The 14762-nt window shown below is 38.2% G+C and overlaps 1 protein-coding gene across 2 annotated transcripts in view; it reads right to left on the bottom strand.

The window, feature by feature from the left end:
- NEBL (nebulette) overlaps positions 1-14762 on the bottom strand; it is a 336004-nt gene that overhangs the window by 27106 nt on the left and 294136 nt on the right. Inside the window, exons 19-26 of one of the 2 annotated variants that reach the window (XM_061178832.1) lie at positions 12526-12618; positions 9667-9759; positions 8295-8387; positions 6604-6696; positions 5273-5377; positions 4115-4286; positions 2883-2975; positions 1494-1643 (exon numbers count right to left, since the gene is read on the bottom strand). In XM_061178832.1, coding sequence (XP_061034815.1) covers positions 1494-1643; positions 2883-2975; positions 4115-4286; positions 5273-5377; positions 6604-6696; positions 8295-8387; positions 9667-9759; positions 12526-12618 — 892 coding nt within the window. The remainder of the gene's footprint in view (positions 1-1493; positions 1644-2882; positions 2976-4114; positions 4287-5272; positions 5378-6603; positions 6697-8294; positions 8388-9666; positions 9760-12525; positions 12619-14762) is intronic. The other variant, XM_061178838.1, reaches the window with a different exon arrangement.

Genomic DNA, 14762 nt, shown 5'->3' with positions numbered 1-14762 from the left:
CTCGTATTTGCTTTGGGTTTTATTTATCTCATCAGGCATCAACATTATTCTGTACCTCTAGAGCCACAGAGGACACTGAAGGGAGAAATCAACAACCCTAAGTCCAAAAAAAAAAAAGTTACTGAATCCTTTGTTAGATAAGCAGACACATGTCTGTAGTAGTTGCCAGAGGTTGGGGGGTGCGGGAGATAGGGAGAGATTGGTAAAAGGGTACAAATTTTCGGCTATACAGTGAATAAGGTCCAAGGATCTAAAGAATAACACAGTGACTATAGTTGATAACACTGTATTGTATAAATGAAATTTGCTGACAGAGTGGAGCTTAAGTGTTCCTGCCAAAAAAAAAAGAAGAAAAAAGATAAATCTGCGAGGTGATGGATGTGTTAATTAACTAGGCGGGGGGACATCTTTTCACAACGTACACATACATCAAACCACCACGATGTACACTTTAAATATCTTACAATTTTATATGTCAATCATACCTCAACAAATCTGAAATTTAAGAAAAGAAAAGCCTTTCTACCAAGGTAGGGCCAGTCTGAATGTATAATTTAAGACGTATTGACTATAACTGATTTTATTCTCATAGGTGTTTTCCTATGAATGCAAAAAACAATTACTCAATTACAAGAGATTTCATAGTTTCATCAGGTCCTCAGTCCCATTACATGGTCCCCCAAGACGTTAAACTGCTCAACTTCAAAATCTCCTGCCTCAGGGATTTCAGCGCTATGGACTTTGGTTGAAAAGGAAATTCAGTTTTCCTTTTGTTCGTCTGTGCTCACTACTCTCTCCCTCCCCATGTCACTAAACCGTAGCTATACCTCAGTCTCAACCTTTAACAACAGCTTTATCAGCAGGAGTAGTTAACATCCAAAACAATTTCAACTACCAATTTCCAGACCTAACCCACCAGCTTGGATGCAGAAAACAGGAGAAGGTAGAGGAAAAGTATGGTTATATAAAATACAGAGAAGATTATTAACAATCAACAGTATTTTCCATTAAAAAAAATCTCATATCCCAAGTACATACTCCATTTCTTTTTGGCAAGATCTAACTCTGTCTGCAGCTGTATATCAATATTTAAACACACAAATTCATAGCAACCTCTTAGCCACTCAAATATAACCGAAAGATTGATTTTCCTTAATGGAAATCAGATACAAACTCCGTAGAACTCAAGTTTCCACTCTGGCTGTGTATATCCATCACATACAACTCCTGTGAAACAAACTCACGTAGCAGATCCCAAGACCCTGTTGTCATTAAAGATCCATTTGTAGCAAAAACAGTGAAGTAAGACAGGAAAAACAAGCATGCAAAAATGCAAATTAGTAGTTTAAAAAAAAAAAGACTCAACTTTCTAAACATAATTCAAAATGTTCAGATACACCCAGGCCAAACGCTTGCGCAAAAGTGACAAATTTGTTAAAGACACGCTTGTGGCACATTAAACAAAATTTCTGAGAGTGGTTAACGTCTGATACCTCCTTCATCAGACGGTCTTGTTACCTCACTGCAGCACGAAAAGCTAGGGTAAATCTCGGATATTTCTGATTTGTCATCTCCCAGACCTGTACCAAAAGTACTGCTCGAATGAGATCGAGACCGTTGTCTCCTATAATGATTCGCCTTTTCTATATTGGAGGGAAAATATTCATACTTGTGATTCAGTGACTTGAAGAACAAAGGAAACAAAAAAATTACTTAAAAATTTAACAAGGAAGAAAAATAATCCCTTATTAAATTACAATCCAAAAGCTCAGGTATTAGAAATTCTAGTCACCTATTCCCAAACTTCAGCACACATTGCATCAACGATATAATTGACTTAATGATTATTTATACTCATTTTTGGTCTAAATTTTAAAGGAGAGATGAGGGATGGGAAATTGACAAGAACTAAGAAAACACTGGCAAACTAGTAAACTTCTATCAAACAAAAGGTTTGGTTATAAATAATTCTTCTCAAATATCACCAAGGATACAGCATTTGTTGCCTTTATTTTTAGAAAATTAAATACAATTTGGCTGATTATGTAGATCTAATTAACTATACAAATATTAGAATCCCTACTTTGCCTTGGGCTTTCAATTTTATTAATGTCAACAATTAAACGTGGAGTGTAAATCAGGGGGCAGAGTAAGACCTAAATGATATATCTATTTATATTTTTAAAATACTTGCATAACTGTCAAATCTTCAGTTTGCTAAATGTGGTCTGAAAGTCTGAAAAGTCAACCCATGCTATCACTATACCCAAATATCCAAACCATTTGGGTTTTGCTTTTAATTATAAGCATGCAGTCTAAGTTAAAAGTCAAATAAACTTCCTAGGTAAACTACAAATTTTGCATTTTCTAAAACTCAGAGAGAAATTTTAAGGATACTGGAAAATCTATTTTGAGACATTTATGATACTATATAGAAAATCTTCCCACTGTTTTACATAGAATTCTTTAAATTAAAGAAGTCTTTAAATTAAAGCACTATACCTTTAAAATGTTGCATTTTTCATGAAACAAATCTCCTTTATGTCTTAGCAGTTTAGTGCAGTCCAAATAGGTGCATTTGAAAGCCCAGAAAACCTCTAAAATCATATTCACTAATAAAAAGGAGATGTAAGTAAGCTCTACACACCTTTAAAATAAATCTAGAACTAATCTAGGATATATTTAAAAGCCCTTTTGCAAGTTTTGTTTTCATAAATGATTAATGGTATATTAAATAGCACAGCAACTTTTTCAGTTTTTCAAATCCCAAACTTAAAAATTTACACTACACAAACGGCACAAGGAGCCTCCACAGCTCACAGTAGCTTCACTTTGAGGACAAAACCACGTAAATGGGGAGGAACTCAAAATGTAAGCAGTACCAGAGAGCATATGTAGACTTCTAGACTGAATATTGTCTTCCAGGGGATCAATGTCGAAGATGGAGCCAGGATCTGTGCGCCAAACTTTGAGGTCTTTTACCAGAGGAAGAAATCAACAAATCAAGAATGAATTAAAAAAAGTCAGCACCCAAGAGAGTCAAGCAAAAGTCTGAAAAGGGGCATATGCAAAAAGCAAGCATGTAATAGGCAAACCCACTGTGCAGCCTACTTCAGAGAACAAAGGGATATTCACACTCACTGGATTTGCTAAGAAAACTTTGTGATCAAATTTAAGTTGCCTGGTTTATTCTTCATTGACCTTCCACAGGGAGCCTGTGAATCATCACCCAACACACGTGCACGCCAGACAACTCCCCGCATCCCTGAACCCTCACCACTCGTGCTCTCCGCACACTGCAACAGGTAAAATGTTGGGTTAAAACTCCTGATTAAGGACATGTGAGTAATTCATAAGAAGCAACTAAAAGGTTTTTGTCTAAGAACACAAAATAAAAATCAAAAACTTCTCCCCCTACAACAGAAACAAATGTTGAACAAATTGAAAAATTAGTAACTTTCCTTTCTAGCCCTGCCTTAGATTTTAGTATTAGCCTTGCTCTGTCACCACTCAACACTATGTTCCTAAGGTTTTCCCAGGCTGACAAGAAGGAACGGCAGGATGAGAGGTTCCTTCCTCTCTGATTTGTGAGACTTTCAGACAGCTCTCGATTCTCCCAGTTCAGAGATAATATTAAAAAATATATAAGATATTCATATTGCAGAAACCATCAGAATCTCTCTGGCATGTCTATTTGCGGTAAAAGGACGTAAATGGGATTACTTCTGTTATGTCACCCACGCAGACAACGTCTGCAGTACAATTATACGGTACATAAGCTAAAGAGGAACAAAAAAATTGCTCAACCTTCATTATCACTCATGTCTGATATTTGGGCTGCTTCTTTGCATAACAAGTAGGAACACTCTTAAGACCAGAAGGTTATTAAAGACGGAGAACGTCCAACAACAGAATGGATTTGCAATGATACCTGGCAAAGGCCATGAATCCCATCCAACGTGGTGCAAACAATATTACCTGTGGTCCACTTTCACCTGGGCACCACCTCAAGCATTGGAGGAGGAGTCCGATGAATAAAGAAGCGAATTTTAAAGCCAGGGCAAGCACGATCTTTTTGACTGTGCAGACTTGCCAAGCAGGCCCGTCAGCTTACCAACGATGATTCCAGGTCTCCTGTCCATCTCCACGATGTGAGGATGCACCCCTTTATAGGCGGCATCGCTGACGACCTGGGTGTTTTTCCTCACTCGCTCTGTCACAGGGTCATCCACAACAGGAGTAAAGCCCCTTCCCTTTGTCTTTTCAAAATCTTCATGATATTTCACCTGAAAAAGGGAAAAACCATATTAACTGAAACTGAAATTTCCTGATTGTTACACAGCTCACAAAATTTTGATATAATGACAGTTGTCACTGTACCAGCTGCATCTAGATTATTTTCTACATAGATGTATCTTTTCCAATTATTCCAAAAATAATGTCTGAAACTTCAGTTTCCTAGCATCAGAAATCAAGCTGACATTTTCACAATGTTTTTCATCGTTACGGTTAGCAGCTCTTTTAATATACAAACCTGTGTATCAGTAAGAAGTGTTAAAAGATATATTTTTAAAATCCTGGTTACTTCCTAAAACGAACTCACTTAGGTATAAAGTAATATCCTTTCTCTTAAACTTTAGTATGCAATAAAATGATAAGGTATTTCTACACAATTATTCAAGAAAGCCATATTATTTAAAATTAGATTGAGAGTTACAAATAATTATATATATATATATATATATTTTTTGTATATAATTACAAAAACATATATATATTTCAAAACATATGTTTTTCATGTTCTGAAATTGGATTAGGGTGATGGTTATTCAACTCTGTAAATTATACTAGAAACCATTGAATTGTATACTTTAAATGGGTGAACTTTATGGTATATAAAATACATCTCATGAAACTGTTTTTAAAAAATACATACTTTTATATTCTTTAAACATGTAAACACACCAAACTCAACCTTAAAATTAATTGAAAAGAAGTCCAAGCAAATATCTTTCATAAAGTACATTTACAGTAGTCACGTTAGAAATAAAAAACACACCCAAAAAATCACTGAGAAAAATTATTTTATTAGACTAAATATTTTCATTACATTTCAGTGTGATTAGAAAGCTCCCCCCAAAGGACGGGCCCATCGGCCTTTCCATGCTTTGTTAGTTATCCAGATTAATGGTGAACAACGCCATCAGTGCATTGGGTGGTGCCATTCCTTAGTATGTTTTAGTCACAGATGGAGGACCTGGTTGGACCCTACCATTGAAATATGATTTTGAGCTTCTTTGACATGTCTGAGACCAGGTGTATCTAAAATCAGACTTGGTCTACCTTTCATCTGTCTCTGGTCCTGGGTATATTTCACCTGCAAAGTAAACAGTAGAACATACTTAAAAATAAGACAATTATAATTGAAAAAAATTACATACCTTTTTCAAGCTTCCCAAGTGAGTGGAACATATACAACGTATCGTGAATTACTTCCCAGGTAACTTGTTTGGTGAATTACATTTCGTTCTAGAATAAGGATCTAAAATTGTACTCTCGATGGTCTCCTTTAAAGGCTGCAGCCAAGATGACCTAAATCTCTCTACCAACTGAAAACAAATGTGAGTGACCAACATCCACTAACAATGAGTCAGTAAAAGTGGTTATCACACTTAAACAGGAAAAATCCAAAGCTAAATGGAACCTAAATTTATTTTTCCATTTCTCTATTTCCCCATTTCCCACCATAACACTGAAAGAATGCATACGGAACATCCCTCTATTTCCTTTTATTTGCCCACTGCAGACAACAAGAATCAATAAGTAACAAACTTAGGTTCCCTCTAAGCAGCCACCACTTAAAGGTCGTTTATGTTGAATACAATCAGCATCTCTGGACAGAAATGCCACTAGAGAGCTGTGCATTGTAAAACCTAAATGCTGATTCCTAGGCATAAAGCTCTTTTTGACATCTGACCATCAGAACACTGCTATTTGTGAAGCTGATTATGTATAAGATTAGGATAAGAATTATTGCAGACCTGAGGGCATATGTGCATTCAGAACGGAAGCCCTGGTATTTCCTAAGAGAAAGACACCGATGTGCACCAAGGGACTTTAATGAGTAACTGAATTCTGTGTTAAATATATTTAAAGATTTTTTTTCCCTCTAAGTCCTTACTTTGGAGTTATGAGTCATTTCTTATTTTGTTTTGCAGAGAGGATTTAACAATCCACATTCAATGGAATACATCTGTAAAATAACAATTGTTTAACTTACACATCAAAGACTTTACTACTTTCAAAGACACTGGCTAAAATAACATGAATCATTGTTTAAATGAACATAATACAGTTTAAAACAAAACTTGAAATGTAAGTGTTGGTCACATCTGGAAATATCAACAAAGAGTTGCCAGATAATATAAAGTTAGACAGTGGCAGCTTTTGGAAGTCATCTGAAATAATACATGTACTTATTGCATATATTACAAAGGTTTCTTGGAAATCGATTTTATTTTCACAAGGAGAAAACAGGTTTGCAAGTAAATAATATAAAGGACATGCCCTTTGTGATAGCCCCAAGTGAATAAAACAACTTGCCGAACTAATATTTTCTTGATTCTTCTTTACTCTTTCCATTTCAGGAGTTATACTTAAAGCCGTAGCTCTTCCCAGCTGACCTTTATAATAAACCTACCATTTCAGAAAACAAAAAGCAGAGCACTGTGAATCAATTCACCTAAGAGTCTCATAGTACTTATTTTAAAGAGCTAGCCAAGGAAAGGAAGCTATGAAAAAAAAAAAAAAAGGATGCTATCAGAGGTTTAGTCATATTTAAAATGCTTGCATCTTAAATCATTCTATTTTAATTCATCCCATAGCAGTGAATCACTGTGAATGAAATCACTATTAATGTACACATTATATGGGCATACCGTCGGTAAACACAAAGGAGTATGATATGAAATGTCTTCATGGATATTACTTTAAGGTACTCTTACCTATATAGAATGCTGCTATACTGTTATGGCTTTAGTAATTAACTGTGGCAGAACTTTGCCAGGATGCCTAAGTAGTAACCACAGTCATCCATGAGGCCAGCATTCTTCCCACTGCTCCATCCCTCCTTCTCCAGAATCATGTTCCCTTTTGAGAGTAACAGAGTTACATCAACTGTGACTCTGAATATATTGGGAAAAAGTGAGCATCTACTTCTCCAAAATATAGTTGTCAGGGAAAGTGCCAAACAAGAAACTGCCTTTCCTTTATAATCTGGTCAAAAGGACTTTAAAGACTTGAAGAATAAAAGATTTCTTTGAACCTAATAGATTTCCAAATTTCCTCTTCCAAAGAACCCAATTTATATGTTAATGGCTTCAAAAAAGGATTCTCTCAGTGAACTGCATCCACGGATTACATAACAGAAAGGAGTCAGAGCAGGCCAGGAGTTGGTGTCTGAGTAAAAACTGACAGCCCCTCAACAAGTGCCCCCCAAATGGACCTGTCCCATGTGACCTATTCAGCCAGGCACACTTTATAATTTTCCCCCAGCATCATCCAAAAATAAAGTGACAACAGCTGGGAGTGGGAGATAGGGCCGGAAAGGCTACAGAACAAGAATATGTATATATATGTAGGAAAGGGACTGGGAAAGCGTATTTGTAGGGCCAAGATGCCAGAAGCTGCCACTGTAAGCCTTTGGGGCACCACAGAAACCACAAGCGTGAAGGAAGACCGGATAAGAGGGATGCACAATAACCTGCAAACAAAAATCACACTGTTGGGGCTTCCCTGGTGGCACAGTGGTTGGGAGTCTGCCTGCCAATGCAGGGGACACAGGTTCGAGCCCTGGTCTGGGAAGATCCCACATGCCGTGGAGCAACTGGGCCCGTGAGCCACAACTACTGAGCCTGCGCGTCTGGAGCCTGTGCTCCGCAACAAGAGAGGCTGCGACAGTGAGAGGCCCGCGCACCGCGATGAAGAGTGGCCCCCACTCGCCACAACTAGAGAAAGCCCTCGCACAGAAACGAAGACCCAACACAGCCAAAAATAAATAAATAAATAAATAATTAAAAAAAAAAAAAAATCACACTGTAGTCACTGGGAACTCTAGCAGGGAATGCCTGGCTGGACCCACAATACCTAAGACCCTGAAACCTTTCCAATAAATTGGCAGTCAATTGAGAGCAGGGTATCAACTCAAGGTCATGAAAACTTTGTAAACACGATCCCTTCACTGACGTGTTGACAATATGTTTGCTCTTGTAAGAAAAAAGTTACTAAGATCACACATTGCTGAGGTTCTTCTGGTTTTCTTTAACCCTCTTCAGCTCTGGTGGATCAGAAATTGCCGTTGCCTGTTTAATCTCTCCTCTGTATTTTACCTGTGGAGGATAAATAAGGCTTTTAACAAATAGTAGAATGGTCTCCACCCAAATAGCAACAGAGGATGAGCCTCAAGATTAACCCTAATTTTTAAACATTTTTTTCCACAGTAGATGCGTGTCAACCTTTCAGTTCAAATGCACCTGGATTCTGATTCTTCTAACTTAGCAAGCACGAAGCGTTGTTGTGCTTCTTAAAAATGATTTTTAAAATAAATATATTGCTGTTCAATACCAAAACTAACTGCAAATGCCACAACTACATGTAATGGAAATATAAGGGGAAAACATTGTAATGAAATCATTACAAGAGAACTATAGTGAAGTAGCCACGGCAGCCTGGGAAGCTGGCTTTACTCCCATTCTGACCCTGGTGCCTCCACCTTCAAAAGAAGCTGCAGATCCCTCACTCCTACCACCATCAGGGATCTTGTAAGGATAAAGCAGTCATCAGCCGGAACTAACTCTTAAATTTTAAAGTCTCTCAAACTTACCCATTTTAGAAGAAGGTTACTGTTTATAATGGTAAAAGTTCCATAAAAGGGTGAAAGAATGGGAAAAATAACTATTGGGGGACACATCTGAAAGAGATTTCTGAATTCAGGGAGGCCTGGGTTCAAATCCCAGCTCTGCTGTCACAAACCGTGGGTTCCCAGCATGTTCTCTAACTCCTCAAGCCTTAGTTTCCCACACCTACAAACCAGGGGAGTAAATCGTGCCAACCTCACAGATTTATATAAAGCATTTAGCACAGGGTCCACATTAGAGGAACCTCATGATTGTTAACTACCATTGCTTTATTAGCAATAGACTGCTGACTGATTGGATAATGTTTTCTGTTTTATTTATAAGGTTCCCTGCCCTGACATTATGTCTTAGAACCCCAGTCAAGCCAGGTCTTCTTTTGCCTTATGCCAATAGACAATTTGTTTTCTCAGATTGACAACAGACCCACTATACTACTCTTTAAATCTGCATGTAGTTTTAGAGATTTACCAACTATGAGGTCTTATCCATCTTTGTGTACCAGTGACCAGGATAATGCCTGGCACGTTGCCTAATGAAGATTTCTTGAATAAACAAGCAGGACTGAAGGACAGCAAGACAATCCCCAATTTCCTGGACTCACACGAGAGGTCTACTGTCCCTGCCCCTCAATATGTGACTGTGGAAAAGGAGCAGCCAAGATGTAGAGGGTCTAATGCTTTTCAGAAGGTGTTGTAAAGAATAAAAATATATACTGTTTGGTAAAATATAAGAGGAAACAGAAACAACTTGCCGTGCTCAGATGCTCCTGGTTTTTCCTCACTCTCTCTATCTCTGGCGTCGTGCTGACTGGAGTTGCTGTGTGACATTGCTCTTTGTACCGGAGCTGAGAGACAAGCGCAAAACAGTGTGGGATTATGGGAAGGAAGTGTGAGCTAGCACACTGCAACTGACTAAAAGAAACGTTACACAGTGACAGAGCATTCATTAGCTAAAATCTTCATTAGGATTTTATAGTGAAATATGCTTTGCTAAAAGACTTCGTCATCACAGTGATCCCAGATCTAAGTTTTTTCTTGCCCAAATGTTTTGAATTCTACCTTGGGTTGTTATTCTTCAAACTGCATAATTTAGTGGTGGCCTCTCTGCGTTCGATCTTATCAGCTCTGATAAATGATCCCTTCTGTGAGCTCACAGCACTAAAGCACCATTACCAAATGACCGTTTTATATTTAAAAATTAAAATGCTGCACTCTTATCATTAGAAAGGAGGGTTATGCCAGTCCTATGCCTGCACCACACTGAGTGCCTGTCACTATGTAAAGAAACCCTGAACCTCAAAGTTTCCTCCTCTACCAAGTTCCAACATTAGAAGCCCATGCTCTGGCTAGCATTATGGAGATATTTCTGACTGACTGCATAGAGGTGGCTCTTTCTTAGCTGGGGGATCAGACCCAACGTTTGTGGTCAGCTTTCCTGGCAATTCCACAACACCCCAGGAAATAAATGAGGATCCAACACAGAGAGATAGAATGGCATGTCCATCAAATGAATTTTTGACAGGTAAAAGGAAAACTAGAGGTTAAAAAAATCCCATTATAAGGAACTCCACAGGGACAGTCTTAATGATTTTTTGGAGTTTACATTTAGTGTTAGAGAATTTTTTTTTTTTTGTAAGACATCACAAGGCCTACAGGGCCTGCAGATAAAATGGACTTGAGATGTACACCCTCAGCAGTGCATGTGCAAGTGAACAGATATTTGATAAGCCCGTAAAATAAATGAAAAAGGGTCAGGTCCCTGCCAGTGTGATTTCTTTCTCTGTGCCGTGGTATGCAGTTTGAGAGTTTAGGCAGATTCTGTGTCAGATAATTGCCTGAAGTGAGGAAAGGTCCAGTGTAATCTCTATTGATGGCAGGATACAAAGAAAGATTACTCTGGGCTGGGTTCAGAGGAGAAAAAATTGTTGAACAGCATTACTGATGTTGAGAAACTGTTGTAGCCAATTTCTAGTGGATATAAGTTTGGGGACATAAATTTGATATGGAGACTCTTCATGTATTGCATTCATACACTCACAAACGTGCTGAGCGCTTTACAGGCAATATCTCACTTAATATTCTAGTCCCTGTTTTATAGATGAGGAAACTGAGGCTTGGAGAGGGGTTGGTAGCTTATGAAGGTTATACAGCAGGTAGGGTCTGAAGCTGGGATCAAACCAACAGTCCAGGGCCCACGTTCTTCTCCACTACTCCAGTGTTATCCAAACTTCCACCATGTACACACCACTTCCCATATGACATGCCAGATATCATCTGTGCTGTGATTTATAGTATTTTCTTATTAAATTAACTCATTATTATTTTAAAATAGTTATTTTAAGGGGGTGTTATGTTTCTATGATAAATTGAAAACTAGTAACCCTTCTTTTAGAAAAAGGGACACATTATGACAATCTCTAAGCCATACTGAGTGACGTACGTCAGACAGAGAAAGGCAAATATCATATGATATCGCTTATATGTGGAATCTAAAAAAATGGTACATATGAACCTATTTACAAAACAGAAATAGAGTCACAGATGTAGGAAACAAACTTATGGTTACCAAAGGGGAAATGGGGGGAGGGATAAATTGGGAGATTGGGATTGACATATACACACTACTATATATAGAACAGATACCTAATAAGAACCTACCGTATAGCACAGGGAACCCTATTCAATACTCTGTAATGACCTATATGGGAATAGAATCTAAAAAAGAGTGGATATATGCATATGTATAACTGATTCACTTTGCTGTACAGCAGAAACTAACACAACATTGTAAATCAACTATACTCCAATATAAAATAATCTTTAAAAAAAGGACACATTAAAACAATTTAATCCCTAAGTCAAGGCCAGCGCATCAGCAGCCACCGTGTGCATCTGAATCACCCTGTCGGGGCACTGGCACTGCCAACAGCCTCCTCATGGCCTGAGTTATGATTTCTCCCTCCACCGCCTTTCTCCTGCCATCTCCCACCCCAAGCACCCATCACACTAAACCTTCCCCTCTCTGAACAGATCTTGGATCCTGAACTCATTCAGTTTGCACGGCCAGGAGGGCCCCTTCTCACAAAATCCACCCCAAACTTTTATCAATTCCTCAAGATCTAACTCACATGTGACTCTTTCTCCAAGGGTCTTCCTCTCTCTCCCTGACATAGCCCTCCTTCTCTGCATTTCCCCAGCACTTTGAAAACGGAATTATTACTTAATATTAAATGAGATATTGCATGTAAAGAACTCAAAAAGCGTAGTAAACACTCGGTAAATATTAATTATTGTTATAGCACTTAATGCACAATCTTTATTTATTGCCACAGCGGTTTCTCCTAGAGACCCTGAGAATACACACAGCCCCTAAGACCCTAACCTCATCTCTGAATGCCCCCAGAACAAGGACAGAGCAGGCATTCAATACCATGTTCTTTATAAGCAAATGCATATGCTTGGTGTAATGCCACCCCAACATAAATATGTGTGAAACCTTATCTCCTCCTTTCAGGAACTGGCCCTCCTACAATGGTATTCATCGTAGTGGGACTTCACCCGTACAAGTGTCATGCCCACAGAAAACAATACTTAAAGGAATATGATCACACATTGCTGATGTTCTTCTGGTTTTCTTTAACTCTCTTGAGCTCTGGTGGATCAGAAATGGCTGTTCCATGGTTCATCTCTTCCTTGTATTTTACCTGCATGATTTATTTTTTAAAATGTAAGTTTTATTCAACACAAGGCTTAAAAAATAGTTAAGAATTCTTCATTTGTAACTACTGCATAGTTGAATTTTTAATTCCAATATTAATTTTCCTTCAGTGGGAACACAAATTTTTATTTCATCTGGTGCTTCCAGGATTCCTTTACCCTGAAGTACAAACAAACCCATATCTATTCACCTATCCATCACTGAAGAGGTTTTTTAATTAAAATCAGCATATATTATTGCCTGTGAAAATAAATTTTATCATCAGGCAGATGCACCAAAAACCTTGGAAATTATCTTAACATAATAACTTATTATTTTCTATTTGAAAAGCAGTTTCTATTTATTAACATGTTAATTGAAATTCACCATGTATTTAAAGGCAAGAGTCAAACTGAGTTAGCTACAAAGTCTTGGAAACACTGCGTATCCATCTGGATCCAAATGATCCAGAATAAGAAAAAAATAAAAGAAGAGAAAGGGGAAGGTGGAGGGAAATGTACTACAAGCAGAGGCCACTGACTGCTGATCGCTATAGATGGGCCAATGGCAGAAAGCCAGGAAGCGTCTTCTACCCACACAATCATGTTATGTAAAGCCCGCCTATATCCCGGAATTTGCTTCAATCAAAAGCTCCTCATTCAAGTCTATTTAGAGGAAGATCAACCAGACAAATGATAATGCCAACACACAGTTATGCCTGCGACAAGCTCTTTAAATTTATGAAATGATTAGTGATGCTATCGTATCAGGTGGTATTTTAATATGTGTAAAATTCATGGAAGATTGGATTCGAGAAAAAGGACACATACATATATGTACGGAAACATAGGCTAGACTTAAGAGGCAAATGTTGAAATTTAGCCAAGACTTAGATCTACATAAAACATCTTTTAGCAATCACTTGGTAATGTTTAAAATGATTAAAGCTGAAATCCACACTGACAGTCATAAAGAAACGATACCTAAATATCTTTGCTATCATCTATATCTTAGCATCTGTACATTTAATATGAGATATGAGTAACAACGTCAATATTAGGCCAGATCCAAAACAGTTAAATGGAGAGTACATTGAGACAGACTACCTCTAACTAAGATTCAAAAGTAGTTCTTAACAGAGAAAGCTAATAGCCAAAAGACTTCTACTCTGGAGGTGGAAAATGTCGAGATCTTTAAATGTTAGAGAATCCTATCTTGGTTTGACAGATCTAGCTAATCTTGAAAGGGCAACTTTCCATATGAATACTAAGCAGGAGTTTAGGGCCCAACCTCATAGAGATACAGAACTACTGTTGTTTGCTAGAAGGGGCAGTGGGATGCTGGGAGACGAAATGATAGACTGTACTACTTTCTGTGATTTTCCTCGGGTGAGAAGCTAAACGTGATTAAAGATGAACATTTTTGTTTTTCACATGACTCCAAACTAATCAAAATGGCACAGTCATTTCACTGTAGGCAATAGAATTGCACAGTACAGAACATTTATAACATTATATACCCCAGTACATTGATGGGTACATTTCAGATATTATCATTTGGAAGTGAAGGAAACAACCATTTTACATTTCTCAGCCGAACGCATTTCTCCACCAGACTCGAGTGCTGCCTAACACAGGCTCTCGCCTCGGTGGATGGGAATCGTCATCGTCAGGTCCTCCTCCTCATGCCTTCCTCAGGAGAGAGCTTCATTCATGCTACGGGGATTTCAGTGCACTAGGATTCTGCAGATTTTTTGTAAGTTCATTTTGAAGTCTGTTTACCACAGCATTACCTTGCCTCTCCTACTCTGTCTCCACAAATGCCAGTGCACACATATTCTAAGATGCCAGGTAACCGTCAGAGTTCCTGACAGAGGAGTTTAATCAAGGCAGTTCTACTTGGATGACTTCAAGAAAACTCTGCCTCTAAGGGTGCAGGTGAAGAGAAAGGTCAGGCAAGGGCACGCGAGGAAAGAACCCTAACTGAGTTCCTCAGCAAGAAGCTAAATACAGTAGGCCGCCCACTTCCTCCGTGTGAAACCGTGGATATGGAGGGCCAACAGTAAGGCAGTTGAGCATCTGCAGATTTTGGTATGAATGTGTATGAGTGTGTGTGAGTGTGAGTTGGCGGGGCTCCTGGAACCAACGCCCG

Source organism: Eubalaena glacialis, chromosome 2 (genome assembly GCF_028564815.1).
Source record: "Eubalaena glacialis isolate mEubGla1 chromosome 2, mEubGla1.1.hap2.+ XY, whole genome shotgun sequence".
NCBI classification, from domain to species: Eukaryota; Metazoa; Chordata; class Mammalia; order Artiodactyla; family Balaenidae; genus Eubalaena; species Eubalaena glacialis.
The sequence above is the reverse complement of the archived record's forward strand: the minus strand, read 5'-3'. Positions and strand labels throughout refer to the sequence as shown.